The sequence below is a fragment of the Thunnus thynnus genome, chromosome 14 (genome assembly GCF_963924715.1).
Source record: "Thunnus thynnus chromosome 14, fThuThy2.1, whole genome shotgun sequence".
Classification (NCBI taxonomy): Eukaryota; Metazoa; Chordata; class Actinopteri; order Scombriformes; family Scombridae; genus Thunnus; species Thunnus thynnus.
In genome coordinates, this window is record NC_089530.1 from 105,676 (window position 1) to 128,543 (window position 22,868).

The 22,868-nt window shown below is 38.6% G+C and overlaps 1 protein-coding gene across 2 annotated transcripts in view; it reads right to left on the reverse strand.

Moving 5' to 3' along the window:
• vps8 (VPS8 subunit of CORVET complex) overlaps positions 1-22,868 on the reverse strand; it is a 170,804-nt gene that overhangs the window by 95,372 nt on the left and 52,564 nt on the right. For both annotated transcript variants that reach the window (XM_067609216.1, XM_067609215.1), the window contains exons 14-19: positions 19,369-19,539; positions 15,079-15,153; positions 10,057-10,092; positions 7,928-8,018; positions 5,763-5,809; positions 5,572-5,661 (exon numbers count right to left, since the gene is read on the reverse strand). In XM_067609216.1, coding sequence (XP_067465317.1) covers positions 5,572-5,661; positions 5,763-5,809; positions 7,928-8,018; positions 10,057-10,092; positions 15,079-15,153; positions 19,369-19,539 — 510 coding nt within the window. The remainder of the gene's footprint in view (positions 1-5,571; positions 5,662-5,762; positions 5,810-7,927; positions 8,019-10,056; positions 10,093-15,078; positions 15,154-19,368; positions 19,540-22,868) is intronic.

Below are 22,868 nucleotides of genomic sequence, written 5' to 3' on the forward strand. Positions count from 1 at the left end.
AAGTTCTATTAGATCCTCCAGAATATCCTCTATACAAGATTGTACCATACCATTTCATCGCACTACATTTGGGCAGTCAGCTTTCTCTATGAAAGCCACAACCCAGTGGAATGTCCTACCTGATGATATGAAGAACTGTGGTTCAATCAATACATTCAAGGCCAAATTAAAAAAATCTACTAAAGACCAATCAGCTCTGTGACCACTGAATCTAAACTTCATCTATGGTCTTCTCATTAGCACAGGTAGTCTTGCTTTTAATTTGACAAGTTTACATTGTTAATTTTTAATTGACATTGTGGGTGTATGTGATGTGTGTGTTTTTTGCTTTGCACTGTTTGTTGTTGTGCTGTTGTATGTTTTGATTGTGGGGGACTGCGGATGTAAATTAGCTTTGAACTAACTCCGGTGCAGTGCATCTTTTATGTTAAAACCTGTACAATGTCCCGATAAATAAATACAATCATTGGACAGCCCCTCAGCACTCGCAGACTTACCGGGAACATGCCTGCAGGTCTGCAAGTGCGCAAAAGTGTGGGCATTTGGATTCAGTCATACTCAGCTGCTGATAAAAAGAATTTGGGAGATTGGCTTGGTTGCTAAAGAGCTGTAGCATTTAATTTCTAACAAACTGTAGCTCTATGTGAGATTTGTTTGAGTTTGAGTGAGAGTGAGAATTGGCAACCCTGCTTTATGCCATCTATTTCAACCATTTATCCAATAAATTCAGCTATTTGAACTGTTTGTTCATTACTATGCATGAATGCATACTCATTGTATGCATTTACTTTTAGCTAACTGTTAGGATTTCTCTGCTAGCTTACTAACTAGTTTTCACACATTCTCAATTCTAACAGTATTCTGGTGTTTACATTAGTTCCATAATCTTTCCACATACCAGCTGGGTTACAAGTACCCCTGAATGGGAACCACTGCAATGACAATATGAAATATATTTAATCTGTGCTCATTTATATAACTAAGGTTGTTGAAACTCATAATAGTAGTGTAATAATAATGTAATAATCTGCCTATAATGTGTGAGTGAATAACGAAAAAAAGGTTTTGTGGAACAAGTAATTACATTTTATGCAAGTTTTTACAGTTTGAGTTTGGTGGCAACTTTTGAGTTTGGAAAAATTGAATAACTCACGATATATTGTAATAAGACAATTAAAATCTAAAACTTTAGGGTCCAGTCGGTATTTAATATGTAGCACCATTTCCATTCCAACATCATGGTCTGCATGATTATTTATCCATGATATTTAGCCCTTATGCTGCCTGATCTGTGAGCTGCTTTTGATACAGTTAACCACCAAATCCACTTCTCCACACTCACTGAGCTTGGTATTTCAGGATCCGCCCTCCACTGCTTCATGTCCTACCTCTCAGGGAGATATTTTAGAGCATCTTGGAGGGGAGGAGTGTCCAAACCGCACAGCTTATCCACAGGGGTTCCTCAAGGGTCAGAGCTTGGTCCCCTTCTTTTCTCATTATACATTACCTCACTTGGCGCAATCATCCGCTCCCATGGTTTCTCATACCATTGCTATGGTGATGATACCCAGCACTTCCTGTCATTCCCGCCAGAAGACCACACAGTCTCAGCTTGGATCTCATCATGCCTTGCCAATATAGCAGCATGGATGAAAGAATGCCACCTTCGATTTAACCTCTCTAAGATCGAGCTCGTCATCCCAGCCAGTCCCTCTATACAACAAAACATCAGCGTCCAGCTCGAGTAAACCCAACTCATGCCCACAAGTCTGCCCGGAACTTGGGTGTCATAACTGATGACCAACTAACCTTTAAAGTTCATGTGGGCTCAATCGCTCAGTCGTGTCAGTTGGCCCTGTACAACATCAGGAAGATCAGACCCTACCTGTCTGAGCTTGTAGCACAACTCCTGGCACAGGCTCTCATAATATCACGCATTGACTACTGCAACTCCTTACTGGCAGGTCTCCCTGAATATACGTTCAAACCTCTGCAAACTATCCAGAATGCAGTGGCACAGCTGGTCTTCAACCAGCCCAAAGCAGCACATCACCTCACTGTTGATATCCCTCCACTGGCTCCCAGTTGCTGCCTGCATCAAATTCAAACCCCTGACACTTGCTTACAAAACAGCAACTAAAATGGCTCCTGCCTATCTGAATTCCCTCACTCAGGTCTACACTCCCTCCTGCTCACTACGCTCTGCCAATGAAAGGCGCCTGGTACCACCACCACAACAGGGCCCTAAGTTGCTAGCTAAACTCTTCTCCTCTGTAATTCCCCAGTGGTGGAACAAGTTAACCAAACTCTGTTTGATTGCAGAGTCCCTCTCAATCTTTAAGAAAAGGCTAAAAACCCAGCTCTTTTGTGAACACCTCTACACTTAATGGACTGAAGGTAGAGAAAAAACAAAAATACAAAAAAAAAAAAATACAAAAACAATCTGCTTCTTTGCAATCTATGCATTCTATGCATTGTCTTGGTGCACCACCTGTTGACATCTTCATCCTAGTGGAAGCAAACTTAAGTTTTATGGCACTTACTCGTGTTGTTGTCTCCTAACTAGATCCCTGCTTGTGTTCTATCAGCTCTCAGATGTACGTCACTCTGGATAAAAGCATCTGCTAAATGAAATTGTAAATTGTAAACTGATTGACATTCCAATTATTGCACCCCATGTATTTACAAGTAAAGGATTGCTATTCAAATGCAAACCACATACAATTGCAGATTGTTCCTTCATGTGTGTTTTAAGTGTATTTTATGCTGAAATAAAGCAGATCTTCCCAGAATCCACCTCAGAAAAAGCTGAAAACAAACTAAATACTAGCAAACATTACATTCAATCACATGGTTCATCTTACTTTATAAATAAAAATGTATGTATAATTTATGAGAATGTTTTGAATAGTTTGACAAATTGACATTTTTGACCTGTATTTCTGTCCATTTCTATACCATTTCATGTAAATGGTAGTGGCTCATCTTGTCATGTAGGTTTCACAACATTCTTATTTCCTTTTGAAACATCTAAATCTATTGATGGCAATCTGCAGGTTTTTGTGAAGAAACAAGGTGATAATAAGAAAGCATTGCTGCACTACTAGCACAAACCTCAACAAATACAGCAATCCATTCAACAGAGGAAAATGTAGTAGAATCTGAGGACTTAAACAAATTTTAATAACCTACCTACCTAACCGAGCATATACAACTACTACTTTTTGAATCGAATGAATCAATATCAAATGTCAAACAGAAATATAAAACTTAAACCGAGTAAACGGAATTGCCTCATATAGTTTGGAAAATGCCTGAATATTTTAAATGTATGTTAAACCAACAAAATCAACAAAATAACAACAATATCTTAAAATTGAACATAATGCACTCTGTAGTACTTATTACAATGTAATACAATAAATGTAACACAAATTAAAAAGTTACGTAAAACTTCAAAACATTTCAAAACATTATTTTTATCAAACATTTTCTGAGCTTCAAAGTTTTGAATAGTTTAAGTAACTATGTGAAAAATAATGAAAAGCTGTATCTGTAAAAAAATTTTGACAGCTGATACTTCAACAAAAATAAAAATACAACTTCTCAGCATAACTCAACCAAATAGAACATATCATGGCATTTTGAGAGCAATCACTTCTGCCAGTAAATGTCTTATCAGATACCTTGCCTAATCTTTGCCCCTCAGCATACTTCAGTTCCACATCCAGTGACTTGCTTGACCAAAAATATGTTTTATCAGTAATGAGGGACCATTGTTGCTTTAAAGGGTAATCATGCTGATTTGGCAGTCCTTTTCATCTTCCAACTTAATGCCCCCTTCCACTCAAGAAACATGTTTTTCTTGTTCCTACAGTTAGATGTTTGAGCTTCACTGTGCAGAATGATGTATGTGCAGAGTTTGACCCTAGAAGGCTGTTTTAACACTGCTGAAAGAGAAAAGTTTCTCTGTGCTTAATGAAAGTCTGATATTTGGGATGGGCCAAGGAGCAGGATTAGTGACATCACAACTAGTTTGGAAGCCATTCCTGGTCCAATATTCAACTTACACAAGTGTGATGTGGAAACTTGAGGTCTCCAGTTCACATACACTGAGGACTGACTTTTTAGTGAAATTGGAGACATCTTGTGTCCAGCATTTAAACTTTTGAAATGAAAAATATTTGCACGTTCATTGATTCTGGAATTTTTAATGAGGGGGGAGGAGTATATATAATTTTGAGGATTCTAACACCGTAACTATACTTTTTTGTGGAAAACCATATCAGATTGTTCCAAGCAGGGTATTTTCATCTGTCTTAATACATGTCTGACACTCTTTTGAAGGTGCCTTTGCTTTGACATGTCCATTGTTGTGTTAACTGAATAATACGTTAAAGACCATTCATAGACCAAAATAGACTCAAAGTGTCAGTCATACAAAGTGTCAGAAAACATTCTGAAGCAGAACCAGAACATAGAGCCAGTGGCAGAGTGACAGCTGGTAATGAAATCCAAACTGAGAGCCAGCAACAGAGATTTATACTGACGGTCAGATACCTCACTCTGTCACGGGTTCTCAATGATGGAGGGAGAGCCCGTGACCGAGTAAGGTCCACATGGAGAGCCAGATGTTTTCGGTCATGGTAATCAGATCAGACATATGCACAACAAGAGTCGTCATAACAGTAAAATGAAAAGCAAAGTATTTTCACCTCATCTAAAGACATGTTTCCTTTCCTCTCTGTATGATGTCGTTAAACCTCCAGAATATTCAACAGAATTCAATGCACCACTATACTGTAAAAACCACTTGTGGAAGCAGAGGCTGCTGTTGCTGCTGCTCAGCAAAAGTTACATAGTCCCACTTAATAGTCTTAAAAGGTGATTATAAAGAATCTTCAAAGTGATTGATTAAAAAAATATATTAAAGCAGAGGTTTCTTGAATTCTTTAAAAAAGTCATTGTATCTGGTCTGCCTATGAATGGTAACCTGGCAATACATGTAAATACATATGAATCATACGGACCTTGATGCTGGGATGGAGATGGTGTTATGTATCAATTACAGACAGGACCTCAAAGTAATAGATTTTGTTATTACAATCTATAGAGTTATTACATTTTTTATATAGAAAATAGCTACTACTCTCATAATGTTACAACTTGAATGAAATGTAATTACTTCTTACATTGTGCAGAACTGTAACTGTAATGTTACATTACGAGTTTGTACAGGGGTGGACAAAATATTAAGAACAGTTTCTCTCTGGGCACAGTGACTCCAGAAAGCCACTGGTTTCCAAAACATAGTTAAAGCACATAAACTCCCTGTGACTCAACAACTTTTTATTTTTACATTACTGTTTGTGTACAGATTTAACAGATGAGATGAGATGTTAGTAAACTTTAGAGGTGTTAGTAGGTGTATTTTCTAAGTTTGGAAAGAGTGTTACTAGCTGTTCCCTCTGCTCTCAGTTTTTACGCAAAGCTAGACTCACTTATAGCAGTAGCTAAGGCTGTGGTAGACTGGACACTGTAAGGTGTTTTTTTCAAAGTGTGTCAGCTTACGTGGAAATGTTGCTCCATCACTTGGATCTTGCCTTGTTCTGGACACTTCTTCAAAGCATGCTCTGCAAACTGCAACAGAATCTCTACCATCTGCACAAACAGAGTGGTACAAGTTAAAAATAAGCACAAGACTGTTGGACTGTCTGGGCTCGATAGATGTAATACAACAAGCAGTGGTTTTCTGTTCTTACCTTGTCGCCTACCACTCCCTTCCTTTTCACTGGATCTCCAAACAGGCCTGGAATAAACACACAACAGTTTATATTAGTACTTTTCCATCAAATATATCTGTGATTAATCACAATCATTTGCACATTTGACTGTGTACTGATAGCTGTCATTGCTAGCATCAGCTAGTAACTGCAGTAAATGAAAAGGGAGAGCCACAGTATCAAACGTAGAGGAAACAGAACTGCAGATATGCCCCTGTGGCTGGAAGAGGGTGACTTACAACAAGGTTATTAGTATACACTAAGAGAAATAAAAGGTGCTTGGGAGCGGGTGTAAAGGGACCCTGCATTGATATGAATGATTCTTAAGAGGTCAATTAAATCAAATTGTACTCCAATTGGAACTTGGAACTAGAGCTTGAAGAAGCCAAATTTCACTGCCTTCAGTGTTGCCACCTGTTGTGTTGCTGTGCATGTCACAATAAAATCTCCTGAATCTGGTGAACACTGACAGGTTATAAACCAAGTTTGCGGGGTATCAGCATCCTTGCCATTGAGGAGGAAGCAGAAGATAGCACTGAACAGAAGGGCGAGGAGAGTAGTGAGAGCAAGAAGCCGAGGAACAAGAGGAGCGATGGGCAGAAACTCAAATTGAAATGGCCTAAGGCTAGTGAGAAGGGCATGTAGACCACTGTCAATTCAGATCTGATAGGTGCACTGGAAGGGCTGAAAGGAACAGTTGAGAAAAGGAGAGGATGAGAGATTAAATTTATGAATATGGCGTGGAAAAACCTGCGGTTTGTGAGAAGGTAGCTTTTAGAGATAATAAAGTACAACACAGTAACAGAAGACTGATAGGTTCCTCTGAGAGTGAAGGCCATTCAGAAGGCACTAGAGGAACAGATACAGATAGCGAGAACGAAGGCATCAATGTACTGCAGAATGACCTCAAATCTAGGTTGGCAACAAAGAAAGGCACAAGAAAAGATTTCAGAAAATAGATGGAACAAGGAACAAGGTCTGGCAGCTTTTTATGAAGATCCATTTGCCAAGGTATTATTTAACACTTACTTATTTAGGAAAGCTGCATATAGATAAAGATACAGATGGGGAGTTAGGATTACCTCTAGATATGTCCTGCACTTGGGCAATAGAGCATCCAATGAATGTTGAAACCCCCACTTTGAAAGAGGTGGAAGTGGTAATTATGCAAGCAAGGTCAGCCTTCAGCTCCCAGACCATTGTGTGTCCTATAGGCTACCATAAATATGGTCCAGATGTGTTGCAGTTTTGTAAAGGCTTATTAGGGTAATGTGAATGAAGCAGTTTATTCCTTTTCCTTGATGAAAGGCAGGAGGGAAAGAGAAAAGAAGAAAAATTCCATTTATGTAGGGTAGTTTAGATCTATCTGTCTTTTCAATGTAGGACATAAGATCCTCTTTAGTGTTGTGGCACAGTTTGTCCAGTTACATAGAAAGTAATAAGCTAATCGACAATTCAGTGCAGAAAAACAGAATTCCAGGTTTTTCTGGATGCTTGGAGTACACAAGCATGATAGGGCATCAAATTCAGTCTGCAAATAGTGAAAGAAGAGACTTGCATGTGGTATTCTGCTACTAGACTCAGACAAAATTGAAGTTATTCTGCTTGGCCCTAAACACCTTAGAAACACATTATCTAATGACATAGCTACACAGTAAATTCTTTTAGTTAACCTTACTTAAAAAAAGCATGCAAACAATTGCCTTAAAAAAACTAATTGGAATAGGTATTGTGCATTGTACTAACAAATGCTTATTTAGTATAGTACACTTACACTTGAGTTTAAGTAACTTAAAAAAAAACCTGTAAAGTGAACTTTACTGTAAAGTGAACATTCACACACTGATGGCTGTGCCATCAGTGTGTGAATGTGTATGAATGATTAGATTTCCTCTGATGGGCAGGTTGGGACCTTGCATACCTTGTACCATTCAATGTATGAATGTGTGTGAATGGATGAATGTGATTCATAGTGTGAAAGCGCTTTGAGTGGTTGGAAGACTAGAAAGGAGCTATACAAGTACAGTCCATTTACCATTACTGACAAAGCAATGTACACAGAACTGGAACCAAACACTTGATGGAAATACCAATGAACAGATTGATTTACAGGCTGTTGGATGTGTGATGTGCTTTATACCCACCAACCACAGCCTTAGCAGTTCCCTCATGGAAGGACCAGGCCAGAGAGAGAGCCTCAACAAAGTGCTCCTGCTTCAGCAGGCAGTCTATACGCTGGACACACAGGCAGAAACAGGAATATGGATCAAGAGCAAAGCAAACAGTTGTTTTAATGATTTAAATGAGCTAAAATCACTTATCTTCTATTAAATCTTCTAACCATGGATTCTTATCAAATAGTATTTTCCCAATACTGACAAAAACACTGAAAATTTCCCAATTTTCCCTTCCTTACTGACATACAGTTTGTATTTATTTGTCACAAGTATAACACACAAGTATTTAAAGAGTAACTTTTATTCCACTACATTTATCAGACAAATTGCTGTGGTGCAACAAGAGGGAGAGACAGCAACATCCACTTCCAGCTCCTGTGAAACCATTCACTTTTTACCAGAAAGAAAAACAAAACAGGGCCTTCTGATTCTAACAATGAAAGACTTTCGGCTCTAGGGCTCATAGTTTCGGATAAAGTCACATTATGTGAAGACATTCTCCTTTCGGGAACCTCAGTGTGACTGTATCATATAAAGATGAATGAACACAGAATCTAGTCTATGGTACATTAGCTCACCAGCTAACTATTCCACTTGGCATGTGGGAGTCCAGGGTTTGAGTCCAAGCTGGTCTGTTGATCCCATTATCAAATATTATTTTTTAATGTGTCTGAATGTAAACAGGACAAAAGGTATGTTTTTCTATAAAACTATGGTACAACCTCCTAACTCTGATATTTTCATCAAAGGTGAAAAAATTGACATAGTTACTGATTTTAAATATCTTGGTGTGACACTGGATCCAAATTTTAACTTTAAGAAACATGTTAAAAAACAGTTAAAACCACAAAGTACAACTTAGCAAATTTTAGACATATAAGAAACTGTCTCTCTTTGGACGCAGCCAAGATATTTATGCATGCTATGATTCTTTCCCATATGTCTTCTTGCATCACATGTTGGGGGCAGGCTGGAGAGCCATAAAACCTATTGAGTCCTTATACAAACTCTAAAAACTCTGCATCCGATGCATTTCCATCACTGTAGGTACTGAAGAAATACAATTTACTGAGCTTTGAGAATTATAGATTATTCTCAAATTTGTGCCTAGTTTACATTTTAAATGGTTTGGCCTCCTCCACTATGCGACTCTGTGCATTTATATTATCATTGCAGGGCTGATACTCGGCGCACAGGTGTCACCCATCCATCCGCTCCACATTTTGACAAGAGGGACCAATTGTGCCTCATTGTGGTTGTTTATGGCGTGCTTTCACTTTTGACTTACTTTGGCCTTTCAGCCTGTGATTCACTGGTTGTGGCGCATGCTTTGGGGGCTACTGTGACAGGTATCCAGCACACCTAAAATTTCTGAAGAAATTTCACCTTTTTGTAGTTTTTACTGCAGTTGAAAGAGGGTTATTTAACTTCTTCTGTTCCTGTCATGGGGGGTGAAGTTCATAGACTGATCTGACATGAGAAGATTGATCTTTTCAACACCTTAAAATTGGCTCTTTCACAGTGTTTCCTAGTTTATGAAACGGATTTTGTGCATAAGAGATGATGATTAAAATGTATTACATTAAATTTATTACAATGATGTTAGAAAGCAAAAGAAGACAGGAATCTCTCTCTGCATGTTTGACATCTGCAGCCTTTATGTTAATCTGACAGCATTCAGTTCAGACTTGTGTCATGATGAAAGTGATACAGAAATGTCACAGGTCCAACATCGTAAGATTGCCCTCATGACTTCTACATAAAAGTGACCAGGATGCTTAGTCAGACATGAAACCCAACTGTTAAACTGCCATCCAATTAATGTAAAGGGGTCCATGTCTGAAAGGGGCTATAATGTAAATGACTCTAAAGAGGTTAAATGCCTGGGACTCCCAGCAGTCAGTCGGATCTGAAGAAGTCTTTTGGATGAGACATGTAGCATTTTCAAGAATATAAAAGCAAGTCAAGTTGCCCTTGAATTAGCCTTTCTGGATATACCATGGATGTCAGAGAATACTCACATATGTGTGGAAGCACAGTTACTTGTGTTTTGTTTTTTTAAGAAATAAGTATATTGTAAACAGTAACATACATACCTCTCTCCAGTTTCTTAGAGTCATAATGTGAGCCGACTGCAAGACAAGAGAATGTAACACTGTTAAAAAATAAAAAAGAGAAAATCCAACAGTACAAACAAGACACCTCACTTTTACACCATATCTTCACATTTGGTCTTCTTTGGAGAAGGGTTATTAACGAACAAAAAACATGAAATATTAGGGTGTGAAGTTGGTTTACAGGTCTAACAGCCTCTACAACCTTCATGTACCAGTGTATGCCTGCAGTGATGTAACTGCAACTTGCACAAAGGTCTGGTATGTGAAATGTTTGGTCTAGGGATGGGTTTCATTCAAAACTGTTTGATATGCAGTGCCAATACAAGAGTTCATAAATACCAAACCATTTTTTGTCATTTAACAATTTTGATGCAAGGTGTATAAACTGATTATACAGGAATCTGCCTATAGTATAATTAATATCACTTTTTTGTATATAATGCAATAAGTGGTTGCATTATGTTCTTTTTTTCCCATTATTTATTTAATGATTTTCTTTTTTAACTTGACATGTAAGAAAAGTAGATAAGCATTTCAACTGTGTATGACAGCGTATGACCAAGTGTTGTAGTCAAGTCACTAAGTCTCGAGTCTGAGTCGAGTCTTGAATCCCTAGTATTCGAGTCCAAGTCCAAGTCACTAAAGAAGAGCCCAAGTCGAGTCCCCATTACCTGAGTCTGAGTCAGAGTCAGAGTCAGAGTCGGAGTCTGAGTCCGAGTCATTCAAGTCCAGTCAAGGTTGAGTCTGAGTTGAGGTTCCAAGATGTGCTCCAGTGTTCCACTCTGGCATTGTCAAGGAGCTGACATACAAATAAAAAAGATTAGATTCTAGATTCTAGATTAAACAAAAATGACACAGCTGTCATATTAATATTAATGATGCATTGATTGAAATTTTCTTGGATTTTTGGCAATTCTGACTTTATTTATAAGAATTAATTTTTTTTTTTTTTTTGACTTAAAGGTATTATAAATTGCGAGCTTTGTCTTCTTCACTCACGCTAATGAACTTCCATACCAACAATAATGTGTGTATGTGTGGCTGTAGTGTCTTTTTCGCTGTGTGCGACTGCATGGTGTATGTGTGGCTGTGGCTTTCTGTGTGCTGTGTGCGGACTGCATGGTGTGTGTGTGTGTGTGTGTGTGTGTGTGTGTGTGGCTACACTGTCTGTGTCACAGCTGCTTCTGTGTGCGTGACATGAACTATAGTGTTGCCATGTGAAATTTCATTACATTCTAGATGTTAATTTCAAACTGCAAGTCTTGGGCAGTAATTCAGAGTTTTTTCTCAGCTATTGTTTTCCAATGTCTGATTACCCTTGGAGAAATTTTGCTCTTTCTTCCACGTCCAGGAAGGTTTGCTGATGTACCACAAGTTTTAAACTTGTGTATGATGCTGCCAACCATGTTTCTTGGATTGTTAAGTATCTTGGAAATCTTGTAACTATTGCCTTTTGGTGCAATGAAATTATTTCTGCTTTTAAGACATTTCCTTTTTATTTGCCATGTTTGTTACTTAGTTTGAACACTCGCATAGGCTTATATGTGTGTCATAGCTGAAGCAAATTCAGTGTCATTATAGATTGTGTCTTAATTGTTAATTGTGTCTTCCAACAGTTTGGCAGCCTTACATACTAGTAAGTGATTAAAAAACAGCAATATTAAATAGGGGTTCAATCATTATGACTGACATTATAACTTGTGGCTGTATTACAAAAAATGCTGATACTCAGAAAGATTATGTTACACATTTTCAGGATCAATTTGATTATGTCGCTCAACTCTACCTTCCAACCTAGGTCTTCAGAAAACCTTTAATGTGTTAATACTCAGCAGGTTGAATAATTTTGTTTGCAACTGCATGTTCTGGCTATGTTGTTTTCCTTCCAGAAATCTATCTGCTATTCCCTTACTATAGCATTGGGCTCAGCAGTCAACAAGTCCTCTTAAGGTCCTGTCCTTCTCCACTCTTAATAGCCAAAGGTTTGATTCTCTTGAATTGAAAACCCAGCCATAAACCCTCGCAATATAAACTGGATGTGTGATTTAATGAACTATCTTTATCTTAAAAAGATTTGGTATTTGTGGGATGACAAAGCAAATACATTTTAATTTTTAGGGAACCACGTTTCTTTCACCTCTTCTCTTTCAGTACTTCTGAGATCACTCTAATACCATAATCTTCAACTTTTATTTGAGCTTCAAGTCAACACTCTACAGTGGTGGATCCCAAAGTGCTGCTGCACCCAAAAATCTCTATGATGAATCTCCTTGTTCACTCCTCTAGAGACTTCCCATTTATTTGTTGTTGTTTGTTTTAATTTATGAATTTATGTTATTTCCCTTTTCTTTTTCCTTAGTTTTTTGACTTATCATTTTTAATAGTACTTTTACAGTTATCAGAATTTATATTTTTGTTGTTGTTTTATTATTTAGTTTCTGTGTTGTGATTTTTGAGCATGTTTGATTAATTTCAAAAGCACCAAAATAGTTTCAAAAAGATCTATAAAAAATTCCATTATAGAGAGATAGATAGATAGATATTACTTTATTGATCCCCTAGGGGAAATTCAAATTGTCAAGAGCTCATCAAAATATGAAAACAATACAGGAGGAATTGAACAGTCTTTTTGCTGTGGGGACGAAGGATCTCCTGAATCGCTCCGTTCTGCAGCACAATGAGAGGAGTCAACTGCTGCAGCTACTCCTCTGTCGCTCCAGGAGGCTATGGAGAGGGTGTCTGCTATTGTCCATTATAGCTTTCAGTTTGTTCAGTGTGCCTCTCTCCACCACAGATCATTATTGGCAGGACTTTACATTTCTTACAATTTAGATTTATATCACAATGTAAATGTGTACATTAAACACAGTTTTTACATGATGTGAGAGGAAAATAAAGCGAGAGAGAGTGGCTGCACCAGAGATGGGCTCCTGAATACATCTCAAACTTGTGGGACATTTTGCAAAATAACCTTCAAATAATCTTCAGAAAACACTCTAAAGCAGAGGTGACAGCATTAATCAGCAAGAACAGAAGAGGTAATATCATCTTTGGATATATTTTTTAAATCAAATCAACTGCTAACTGGTGCCTGCCACTGTTACCAACCTTCCAAAGGAAAAATTACACTGAGGAAGCTAACAGAAGAGTTATTTTGTGAAGATAAGACGAGAAATGAAGGCGCCCTTGTTGGTGGTATTCTCTCTCTCCATGAACTGGTGTGATTGCGGCGCAACCGACGTTTGCAGCGGCCTCTCCTAGCTCAGACTATGCAGTGTCTTTGTCCATGTCTGGGTCTGTGTCATCTTGTGGAGTGCAAGGGAAATATGTCTATGATCGTCGGTTTGTTTCGGACATTCGTAACAAAGACCTTTGTTACTAGTAGAGAGGAGGTCTGCTGCTTTCAGGCTTAAGTCTTCAAGAATTCAACTCATTTTAAGATACATGGCTAATTAGGCTAAATCAATATATATAATTAGCATTAGCAGCTTGTTAAAAGTTTTTGCTATTAGCATAAGCTCTGCATGGCTGTAGAACATACCAGCTGTGAGAGGGGATAAGAGGTGAAAGGGAGTTGACTGCGGGGAGAGCAGTCAAAGACGTTGCATTTCTGCTAATTTAGGCTATGTTCATGTTCAACAGTGTTTGATAAATTGCTTGTACTGTCTCACTTAGTGGTGCATTTTGTTGCACTTATTAATAACGTGCATTGTTGTCATTGATTCAAGTTAAGTATAACCTAAAGTCCAGTTCATTCTCTCCATTAGATCTCTGCTCTGCTACCCGCTCTGCGTGCCTGTGTGCTGGAGCTCAGTCCTGCTTTCATGCAAACAGGCACTAATGGAGAGTAGAGGAGAAAGGAAAGGAGAGGAAGGCAGAGAGGCCAAAATCCAAATTCATTTAAAGGTGGCGTCTCTAGTCTGCAGTCAAAGCTCTGCATTATCAGATGTAATTATCAGCTGAAACTCCAATATCTGAACAACAATAATGATATATTTTCTTAGGAGAAATTTCCAGAAGGACAACCATCACTTCAACGCTCCACTGATTGGGCTTTATGGCAGAGTGGCCAGACAGAAGCCTCTCCTCTGAGCAAGACACAGGAAAGCCCACTTGGAGTTAGCAAAAAAGCATCTAAGGGACTCTCAGACTGTGAGAAACAAGATTCTCTGGTCTGATGAAATGAAGATTGATATATGTGGCCTCAATTCTAAGCATTGTGTCTGGAGGAAACCTGGCACCACTTATCACCCAACGGTGAAGCATAGTGGTGGCAGAATCATGCTGTGGGGTGTTTTTCAGCTGCAGGGAATGGAGCAAAGTCCAGAGCACTCAGGACCTAAGACTGGGCTGAAGGTTCATCTTCAAACAGGTCAATGACCCTAAGCACACAGCCAAGACAACACAGGAACAACTCTGTGAATGTCCTTGATGGCACAGCCAGAGGCTTGACTTGAACCCAATCAAACATCACTGGAAAGACCTGAAAATGGCTGTCCACTGACGGTCCCTATCCAACCTGACAGAGCTTGAGAGGATCTGCAGAGAAGAATGGCAGAAAATCCCCAAATCCAGTTGTGCAAAGCTTGTTGCATCATACCCAAGAAAACTCGAGGCTATAATTGCTGCCAAAGGTGCTTCAACTAAGTACTGAGTAAAGTGTCTGAACAGTAGATGATGTAGATGTGATATTTCAATTTTTCCTTTTTAATAAATTTACAAAAATTTCCAAAATCCTGTTTTCGCTTTGTCATTATTGGGTATTGACTGTAGATTAATGAGGGACAAAATGAATTCCAACAATTTTAGCATAAGGCTGCAAGATAACAAAATGTGAAAAAAGTGAAGGGGTCTGAATATTTTCTGAATGTCTGTATATAATGCATTCCTAATGGTTGGCCAATGTGTGGGGAGAGACAATTCCACAAACAGAAATGGCAGCTCACAGCTGTTGTGCACACAGATGACAAATGGAACAAATACACACATAAAACATAGTACCTTGGTGCCCAAGTAGACAATCTGTCCTGCGTAGCTGGAGACTGACTGGTAGCAAGCCTTTTCTCCAACTAAAGCCTGAAACACAAAGATATAGTAACACACACACAGAAATCTAGTCAAGATTTATTTAAAATGCTTTATCGCTGGCTAAAGGTTTGTCTACACAGGAGGAATTTCAGATGCATTTTTCTGTTGTCCGTCTCTCATACGTTTGTTTGGATACACTTCTGTTTTAATCAACACAATGAGTATTTTTACACTTCAAGTCTATTTTCTTCTGTTTTACTGAGAGATAATCAGGGGTTAGTCCATGTAACATTCAAGAGTCAGGCAATGAGGACAGCCAATGGAGAGGGCTCAAGGTTGGTGTGATGTGAACAAGCTTTCTGGTTATGGTTAGATTCTAGCAGCCATGCTCTGGACAAGTTACAAGCTTTTGAAATATGACTAGCGTATGCCAGGGAGACAACTAGCAGAAATGCATGGATCAAATTTTCAAAATCTGATAAAGGCTTATCCGGGCTTTGTTACAGAGGTGGTAAAAAGCAGTTTTGACATTATAGCCTGACTTTTGCAGCTGATACTGATATTGAAATTTGAAAGTTTAAAAAATCTGATAATGATATATTAAAAAATTAAAGTTCTTTTTTTAACAACTGCGACACAAAAATATATGGGGCAGGACGTTTCACAGTTGAAATATAAACTCGTCAATATCATTTGGTGGACAAACTATCAAGCATTATCATCTACTATCAAAAAGAGCGATTAGTTTCTATGGTTCAGTAGTTCCTGGAATATTTTGGTTGAAAAAGGCTATCCTCTCAGCAGCAGCCTAACACTGCTACTAACTTCTCTGCTACTAACTAAATGAAATAGCTTTTCATAGCTTTCCTATACCCTGGATGTGAGAAGACACTGGCTTCATTTGTTCACCGTTTCACAACTGATTTTAATGAGTATTTTTAGTTAAGCTTTTTATTTTTTTAACAAATTTTAACTGAGTTTTGTCATTTATAGTTTGATGTCCTCTCCAGTGATTTGGCTTCATATTATCAAGTCTGACAACAAAGTTATGCAGGCTATCTTGTACAGTTTACTGCAAGCTGGATTACATGTGGCCTCTTTCAACACCTCCAGCAATTTGTGGATTTTATACATCTGTTCATTTGACGGTTTTGTTCCACTGTCTTTCTCCAATTCTGTTTGAACTGTCCAAGGTTCCACACATAAAAAAGGTCTCACACTGGATCTGGTCTGCACTACATGCACTGCTCCCTCCCACTTGCAGAGCCTGGCTATCACTGATCATCTTGCCATCTCCTTCACTATTTCTGTGCCTCTCCTTGGGCTTCATCAAAAGCATTCGATCACTTAGAGGAACTTAAAAAATGTTTCTACAGCAGCCTTGGGGGACATGATACTGGCTCACATTGCTCCAGATCCTGCTGTGTCCTCTGCTTGTGTCCCATTACAACAAAATCCTCTCCATTAGCTTGGAATCTCTTGCCCCCTTTAAAATCAGTACCGTCTGCTTTTCTCATCCTTCACCCTGGTACACCCCAGAACTCCACTCCATGACGTCCACTGGTCGGCAGCTTGAGAGGTTCTACAAAACATCTGGGCTGACTATCCACTCTGAGGCTCATGAAGAGCATATAAAAAATTACAAGGCAGTGCTCTCTCAGACCAAGATGGCCTACTATTCTAACATCATTAGTAGCTGACGAAACAACCCCAAAATGCTCTTTCCCACCATAAATTGACTGCTGCGCCCCTGTGACCCCAACCCCCTCACTGGTGCTCCTGACCTCTGTTGTGGAAATTTTCTCTCGAGAAAGAGGCACATGGAGACATAAAGAAAGCGTTAAACATTGTTACTTGTTGAAGCAGTTGTAAACACTGTACAATCCATCACATAATCAGTAACAATTATACAAATGTCCACACACAAACAAAAATACAATCATCTTGTATTTTTGGAGAGAAAGCATGTTGTTCAGCTGGCCCTTTCCCTAAAGCCAGCCCTTTCTCTAAAGATTGTGAACTCAAACTAGACCTCTAATACCTCTCCAGAAGCAAAGCTAAAAACAGTCTGGTCCCTAAATGGACACTTCCACAAACCATTACACCTTCTTACAAACAAGTATGGTCTCTAAAACAGCAGGCTTAAGACAAAGATATCTCTAGTTAACCCCAGAGGTCAGCAAGCAATCCTCAGATAGAAACAGGTTCAAGAGTTCAACTAGCCTAGGAGTAGGATTTCTTCACCAACATGTGTCCCCAAAATGACAATGACATTAGATCACATTCAGTTGACAACAAACATTGACTCTTTAGTTTGAAAACATTTGTAACATATATACAAAAGATTTATAAAATGATAACCTACTATTCAATTTTCTTTCACACCTCTGCTCTAAGTTCCTTGAATTTTACCAGTTTTTCTGGTTGCACATTCAGATATCTGCCTTATTTTACTGTTTACCATTCAGCTGTATCGGAGCTGTGTTAAGTTAATGCTTACAAAAAACACATCTCCTGCTTTTGCTGCTTCATAAAGCTTCTAAATGACAAAATAGTTTGAGATTTTTATTGTGAAGAATTTATAGGAAATGAAATGTGTTTATAACTGAATTAGCAGGGCTTTGTGGTGTTTCAATATAAACAGGTCTACAAAACAAGATATTTTGGAGCTACTTTTTCAGTGAATCAATTAGAAATAATTCTAGGAGGAATAGTACTAGCAGAAACAGTCAATTAGATGTTTGAATAAGTACTGTAGACAACAGGCTCTAACTTCATTTTCTGCAAACCAGCACACCTCCAACAGGTAAACAACTTCTTTTACTGTGCTATGCTGTGTAATGTAAAAACACTGGCAATGTGCTAGCTAGACTCAAGTGCCCCCAGCGCAGCTTGGGGCATCTACCCCTGCTGCAAAAACACTATTTGTTCACACATGTATACCTGCTCTGTGTCTGCTCATTGTCAGTGTTGTTCACACCTCTCTCAAGTCTGGCACTGGTTCCTCCATTGCCAAAGTGGCTGCTGTTACACCCATTTTAAAAAACCAAGGACTGAACCCCGATGATCTGTCTTCTGTCACATTTCCAACCTCCCTTTCACTACCAAGCAAAGTACAGAAACTGCTTTCAGCCACCTTCAACACTGTCTGTCATAGTATCCTCCTCAGCCACATGACCGAGTAACGTGGCCTCACTTTCCTTTACGAAGAAATTGATTAAAATCAGGAACCTGAAATACAACCCTGCCCCTGTCAACCAAGGGGCACGTCAAGGTGGAGTGCTTGGACCATTACTTTTTATCATCTAAATGGTTCCTTTGGGACACATAATTAGACATCATGGACTTAGATTTCATTGCTATGCTGATGATACACAACTGTACATTCACACAAAACTTCCACCCATTGCCTTTGCTGGCATGCAAGTTGCCAACCTGCGCATCAGTAGGATCTAAATATTCAAACACACATTCACACCAATGGCACAGCCATCAAGAGAAATTTGGGGTTCAGTATCTTTCCCAAGGACACTTCCACATGTGGACTGCAGGAGCTGGGAATTGAACCGCAAATCTTCTGATTAGTGGACAACTTGCTCTACCTCCTGAGCCACAGCCACCGCATTTGTCACATCTCGTCTGGATTACTGTAATGAAATGCTAATTGCACTGCTGAATAAAGACATGGACAGCCTCTAGTATGTCCAGAACTCCGCTGTTAGTGTTCTTACTCATACAAAACCCTGGCAGCACATCATCCCCACCTTACAGCATTTCCACTGGCTCCCTATCAACTGTCATGTGAAATTTAAAGTTCTCCTCTTCATCTAAAAATGTCTTCATAACTTGGCTCCTTCATACCTCTGTGACCTCCTCCACACCTACACCCCCTCTTGTACTCTACGCTCCACAGACAATGGACTCCTCACCACTCCTCAATCCAGGCCTGTGGGGGACAGAGCCTTCAGTGCTGCTGCTCCTATGCTTTGGAACACTCTCTTTGCCTCAAACTGCCGCCTGTTTCTGTTTTGAAATCTAGACGCAAGACCCATCAAGCTTTTTATTAGCATAGTTTTTTTTCTGGGCTACACAAAAGGCGCTTAAAATCGAATTTATTATTACTAGTACTACTACTCATATTAGTTTTGAACGTTAGCTATTCATTTATGATCAGTAACCTCACCTTAAACCTGACCTCTGCCCCTGAGTCATTAAGCTTTAAGTTTGACCTTATGATCCTGTCCCCATCAGCTAATCCCTCACCAGAGCCTGGGAGACATTCCCTCCTGTGGCCAGTGATTTGAAATGACGGCTGTTGTAGACCAGCTGCACCTGCTCCAGGTCCAAAGTCTCCAAAATTTCCTGACTGGGACGGTCCACAACCTGCAGCTTTTCATGGCTGTCTACCAGGACCAGTGTACGACTGTTAATCCACTGCAGAGAGACAAAGACAGGAGAACAAGTTATGCGCTTTTGACACTGTAAAATGAAATTGCAATCAAGTCTTGTGAAAGATAGTTAGATAGAAAGGACAAGGACAATGACAATAAGAAAAATAAATTAATTAATTAAAGCTGCATGCAGTGCAGGCCCTTGCTCCTTCACGCAAGTTGGGGTGTGCTGCAGTAAAATTATGCCAGAGTCAAACTGCTGTTATTGCAGAGCAACATGATACAGCAATACATTTACCAGGGGGCACCTGAAATGGATATACATTTTCATGAATATTGGAAATTGCATGGAGGAGATAACTATCACTTCTTGTGTCCACTATGTGGCATTAGAAAACACCCACTAATTATATCTCATGTTCCTGTATATCATGTGTAGACCACACCACATAATTTTCATGTAAATCAGATGATGTTTTTCATGTAAGGCCGACTTCCTGTTGTCAGTAGGTGGCTCTATGACCATGACTAGATATTGACATGTGGATGTGTTCAGGCATGAACTCTTATCAAACATGAGAAATTTGGGGCAGATTCGACGATGTATAGCTGAGTTGCTACAACTTTCTGTTTAATGCCCAAAACATGTATTGGGCAAAATTGTCCAGCATGCCATGCCAAGGATGTTCCATGAAAACCGAAAAGCTTCGCAATTTAGCATCACATAGGTGTTTAGATGTAACCTACCAAACTTGAAGTTGCTTGGGTTAAATCTCTAGGAGGAGTTCATTAAAATACAACACTTGGCTTCACTGTAAAAAAAAAAAGCAAAGTAGATTCAAAATGGCTGACTTCCTGTTGGACTTGGGGTATGGCTCCAAGAGACTTTTTTTTTTGAGTCTGGAGATGTTCCATCTGTCTACCAAATTTTGTACATATACGTCAGATTTAAAGGTGGGGGCTTTCACTATGAAATTTTCTAGAGACATTTTTTTATTTTTTATTTATGTATTTATTGGGACCATGTACAGTGTTAAACATAAATGTTAACATTTGATGTACTGTACCAGAGTTAGATTATAGCTAATTTTCACCTGCAGTCCCTTAGGCAGGTCACAATTAAAACATATAACAGCACAATAACAAACAGTTTACAGGTTACAGAACTGAGTAGTTTTTAGAAGATTTTTTACTTTGGTTTTGAACGTACTGATGGAACTGCAGCTCTTCAAATCATCAGGTAGGGCATTCCACTGAGTTGTGGCTTTCACAGAGAAACCTGATTGCCCAAATGCAGTGCCACGAAATGGCATGGAACAATCTTGTAAAGAGGATATTCTGGAGGATCTAAAAGAGCTTACTGAGCAAGTATACACAAAGTCACGTAGTGGAGGGGTGGCCAAACCATTTTAAATTTTATAAACTCTGTACAAATTTGAGAATAATCTAAAGTTCTCAAAGCTCAGTAATTGTATTTCTCAAGCATCCTACAGTGATGGAAATACATTGGCTTTTTTGTCCAGAGTTTTTAGAATTTGTTTGTATACAAGGACACAATAGGTCTTATGGCTGATGCTCCAGCCTGCCCCCCACACATGATTCAATAAGACATACGGGAAAGAATCATAACATGCATAAATATTTTGGCTGCCTCTAAAGAGAGACAGTTTCTAATATGTCTAAAATTTGCTAAGTTGTACTTTATGGTTTTAACCTTTTTTAATAAGTTTCTTAAAGTTCAAATTTGAATCCAATGTCACACTAAGATATTTAAAATCAGTGACTGTGTCAATCCTTTCATCTTTGATGAGAATATCAGCGTTAGGAGGTTGTACCATGGTTTTAGAGAAAAACATACCTTGTCTTGTTTACATTTAGACTCAGACATGATTGATCAAGCCAATGTGTGATCCTTTCCAATGCAATTGTTAGCTTAGCAGCAGCTAACTCAGCTGTTTTTGCATGTGTGTACACAACAGTGTCATCTGCATACATTTGCAGCTTAAAATATCTTTGTGTGATTTGACAAACATGGTGTCAAATTGGAAAGCAACTCTACTTTTGGAGCTTTTTAAGGAGCTGATGATTTTGCTTACTTGTAACTCATTAGTCTCTACCAGCTCGAAAACCTGGCCTGTAGTATCTATAAGAACAATATCTTGTTTCCTTTGTGATTTTTTTCCCTAACTCATATACAGACTCAAGAAAAAGTGATTAAAGACAAAAGCAACGGTAAGATGATCTTCAATTAACTTTCCCTTCTTGTGAGATTATCAATGTTTTTCCATATCAATTTACTGTTGCCTTTTGCCGCATTCTATATATTGAGATAAAAACGAGATTTAGCCTCTCTTAGCTCTTGGATAACTTTGTTCCTTGTCAGTGTCAGTGTCAGTGTCAGTGTCTCTTCTAGTTTTAATTGCCTTCCTTAGTGCAGCATCTCTAGATTTCATTAGTTTCCACAAATTTTCATTAAACCACAGTAAATTGTTTTTATTTTTAGATTTTATCTGTATCCTCACATTAAATCTTTCCCTCACAGAGTTGATTCTGTGAGTAAAATTATCACAGCCATAGTCCAGATCATCAGAGGACAGTACATCATCCTAGTTCAAGCTGTTGATTTCACTGACAAATTCTTCTTGCTTAGCTCTGGGTATGTATTGAAGGATCATTGTCTTAGTTGCTGTGGTCCTAAATCTATTTTTAGTCAGTTTTCTTGCACATAGCGTTATGTTATGATCTGATAAGCCAGTGATTAAATTATAACTTTTAGTTATTCTTTCTGGTTTGTTAGTAAATATCAGATCAATTTGTGTACTGGAGCATTTTGCAATCCTAGTTGGGCCTTTTACTAGTTGTTCTAGTTGGAATTTCTCTGTGATCATTTTTAGTTTTTTCCTCTTAGTTTTATCCTCCCAGTTCACATTAAAATCACCCATAAGTAATAATTCTTTGTTGAGATTGCACTCTTTCAAGACTTCTGTGAGGTAATCATAGAAAGTGTCATCTGCAGAAGGGGGTCTATAGACACCTATGATGTTAAAAGACATTTGTTGGGATAACATTATTTTTATCCCAACATATTCTAACATGTTACCAGCATTATAAACCACACGCTCACATTTGATGTTGTCTCTCACATAAAAAAGCAACCCTCCTCCTCTTCCATCAAGTCTGTCTCTTCTAAAACAGTGGTATCTGGGCACCTTTGACACACTTGCAGGAGTTGTTTGTTTCAATCATGTTTCAGTAAGACAGAGAAATTCCAGATTTGAGTCAGACACAAGATGAGTTAGCTGATTGCTCTTTGCAGTAATGCTTCTGATGTTAAAATGTCCACCAAACAGCCCCCTTGGTTTCAGCTTCAGG